The sequence below is a fragment of the Coturnix japonica genome, unplaced genomic scaffold (assembly GCF_001577835.2).
Source record: "Coturnix japonica isolate 7356 unplaced genomic scaffold, Coturnix japonica 2.1 chrUnrandom665, whole genome shotgun sequence".
In the NCBI taxonomy this organism is placed as follows: Eukaryota; Metazoa; Chordata; class Aves; order Galliformes; family Phasianidae; genus Coturnix; species Coturnix japonica.
This window is the reverse complement of record NW_015440030.1, coordinates 35,960-38,299: the sequence shown is the minus strand read 5'-3', so window position 1 is coordinate 38,299 and position 2,340 is coordinate 35,960. Positions and strand designations below refer to the sequence as shown.

Here is a 2,340-nt window from a genome sequence, read left to right as displayed (position 1 = left end):
TGACTTCCCATTGACCCCGATCTGCCACCCACTTGATTCCCATTTCGGCCCCAGTTGACCCATTGCCCCCTATTGCCCCCCACTGATCCCCATTGACTCCCCTGCCCACCATTCACTCCCATTGATCTCCACTGACCCCCATTGATCCCTGCCCCCACTGACGCCCCCCATTGCCATCCATTGACCCCCATTGCCACCCACTGACCCCATTTGCCCCCCACTAGACCCCACTGCCCCCCATTCACTCGCATGACCCCATTGCCCCCTCTTGATCCCTCGCCACCCATTGACCCCCACTTGACCCCCCACTGGGCCCCCATTCACTCCATTGACCCCATTGCCCCCATTGATCCTCTGCCACCCATTGACCCCATTGATCCCTGCCCACCATTCACTCCCATTTAACCCCCATTAACTCCCATTAACCCCCCATTGACCCCCCCTTTCCCCCAATGCCCCCCATTGCACCCATTGACCCCATTGCCCCCCTTTCCCATTGACCCCCTGATCCCCAATGCCCCCATTGCCCCCCATTTGAACCCCATTTGACCCCAACTGACTCCATTTGCCCCGCCTTCGACCCCATTGACTCCATTGACCCCCATTTTGACTCCATTGACCCCCATTGGATCTCCATTTTGCCCCCCATTGCTGCCCCAATTCAACCCCCATTCACCCCCCATTGCCCCCACTGACCCCGCATAGTGACCCCATTGACCCATGACCCCATTGATCCATTGCACCCATTGATCCCCCATTGCCCCCCATTGACCCCCCCCTTACAATGCACGTCCAGCAGGTCCTCCAGGCTGGGGAAGATGGTGTCCAGTTCTGCCTGCTGGAAGAATCCCATCCGTAACATGGGCTGGTAGAAGAGCTGCAGCAGCGCCCGCAGCATCTGCACGTGGGTGTGCTCCGTCAGCAGACAGCTCTGGGGGGGCAATGGGAGGCAATGGGGGTCAATGGGTGGCAATATGGGATGGGCAATGGGGGTGCAATGGGGGTCAATGGGGGTCAGATGAGGGTCCAATTGGAGGGTCAATGAGGGTAATGGAGATCAACTAGGAGGGCAATGGGAGATGTCCAATGGGGGTCAATGGGCGGCAATGGGAGTTCAATGGGATAGTCAATGGGGTCGAAGGGGGCCATGGGGTCAATGCGGGGCAATGGGGGTCGGATGAGGGGCAATTGGGCAACTGGGAGTCTCAGTTGGGGGTCATTGGGGAGCAATGGGACAGTGGGAGTCAATGCGGGATCAATGGGGTCTTTGGGAGTCATTGGGGGTCAATGGGGATCAATGGGGGTCGAAGAGGGGGCAATGGAGTCATTGGGGGTCATGCGGTATCATGGGGGCAATGGGGTCGGATGGGGGTCAATGGGGGGCAACTGGGGCAATGGGAGTCAATGGGGGGCAATGGGGGTCGATGGTGGTCAATGGTGGTCAATGGGGGTCGATGGGGGGCGATGGGGATCGATGGGGGTCAATGGGGGTCAATAGGGATCAATAAGGCTCAGTGGGGTTCAATGGGGTTCAATGGAGGTCAGTGGGGGTAAATAGGGATCAATGGGGGTCAATGAGGGTCAATGGGGATCAATAGGGGTCAGTGGGAGTCAACAGGGGTCAGTGGGGTATATGGGGGGGTCAATGGGGATCAATAAGGGTCAATGGGCATCAATAGGGCTCAATGGAGGTCAATGGGAGTCAATGGAGATCAATGGGGCTCAATGGAGGTCAATGGGAGTCAATGCGGCTCAATGGAGATCAATGGGGCTCAATGGGGATCAATGGGAGTCAATGGGGGTCACTGGGGCTCAATGGGGGTCAATGGGGATCAATGGAGATCAATAGGGCTCAATGGAGGTCAATGGGAGTCAATGGGGCTCAATGGAGATCAATGGAAGTCAATGGGGCTCAATGGGGCTCAATGGGTATCAATGGAAGTCAATGGGAGTCAATGAGGCTCAATGGGAGTCAATGGGGCTCAATGGAGCTCAATGGGAGTCAATGGGAGTCAATGGGGATCAATGGGGCTCAATGGGAGTCAATGGGGATCAATGGGGATCAATGGGGCTCAATGGGAGTCAATGGAGATCAATGGGGATCAATGGAGATCAATGGGGGTCAATGGAAGTCAATTAAAGTCAATGGAAGTCAATGGAAGTCAAAGGGATCAATGGGGATCAATGGAGATCAATGGGGCTCAATGGGGCTCAATGGGGCTCAATGGGGCTCAATGGGGCTCAATGGGGATCAATGGGGCTCAATGGGGCCCAACATGGCGGCTCTGACCATTGATAACTTCCTGTCTCTTCATCTCCCCCTTCCCCATAGCGCCGAGC

The 2,340-nt window shown here is 56.5% G+C and overlaps 1 protein-coding gene across 3 annotated transcripts in view; it reads right to left on the bottom strand.

Moving 5' to 3' along the window:
* LOC107307547 (rho guanine nucleotide exchange factor 1-like) overlaps positions 1–2,340 on the bottom strand; it is a 15,299-nt gene extending 12,959 nt beyond the window's left edge. For all 3 annotated transcript variants that reach the window (XM_015851059.1, XM_015851061.2, XM_015851060.2), the window contains exons 1-2: positions 2,291–2,340; positions 784–931 (exon numbers count right to left, since the gene is read on the bottom strand). In XM_015851059.1, coding sequence (XP_015706545.1) covers positions 784–931; positions 2,291–2,293 — 151 coding nt within the window. In that variant the 5' untranslated portion in view covers positions 2,294–2,340. The remainder of the gene's footprint in view (positions 1–783; positions 932–2,290) is intronic.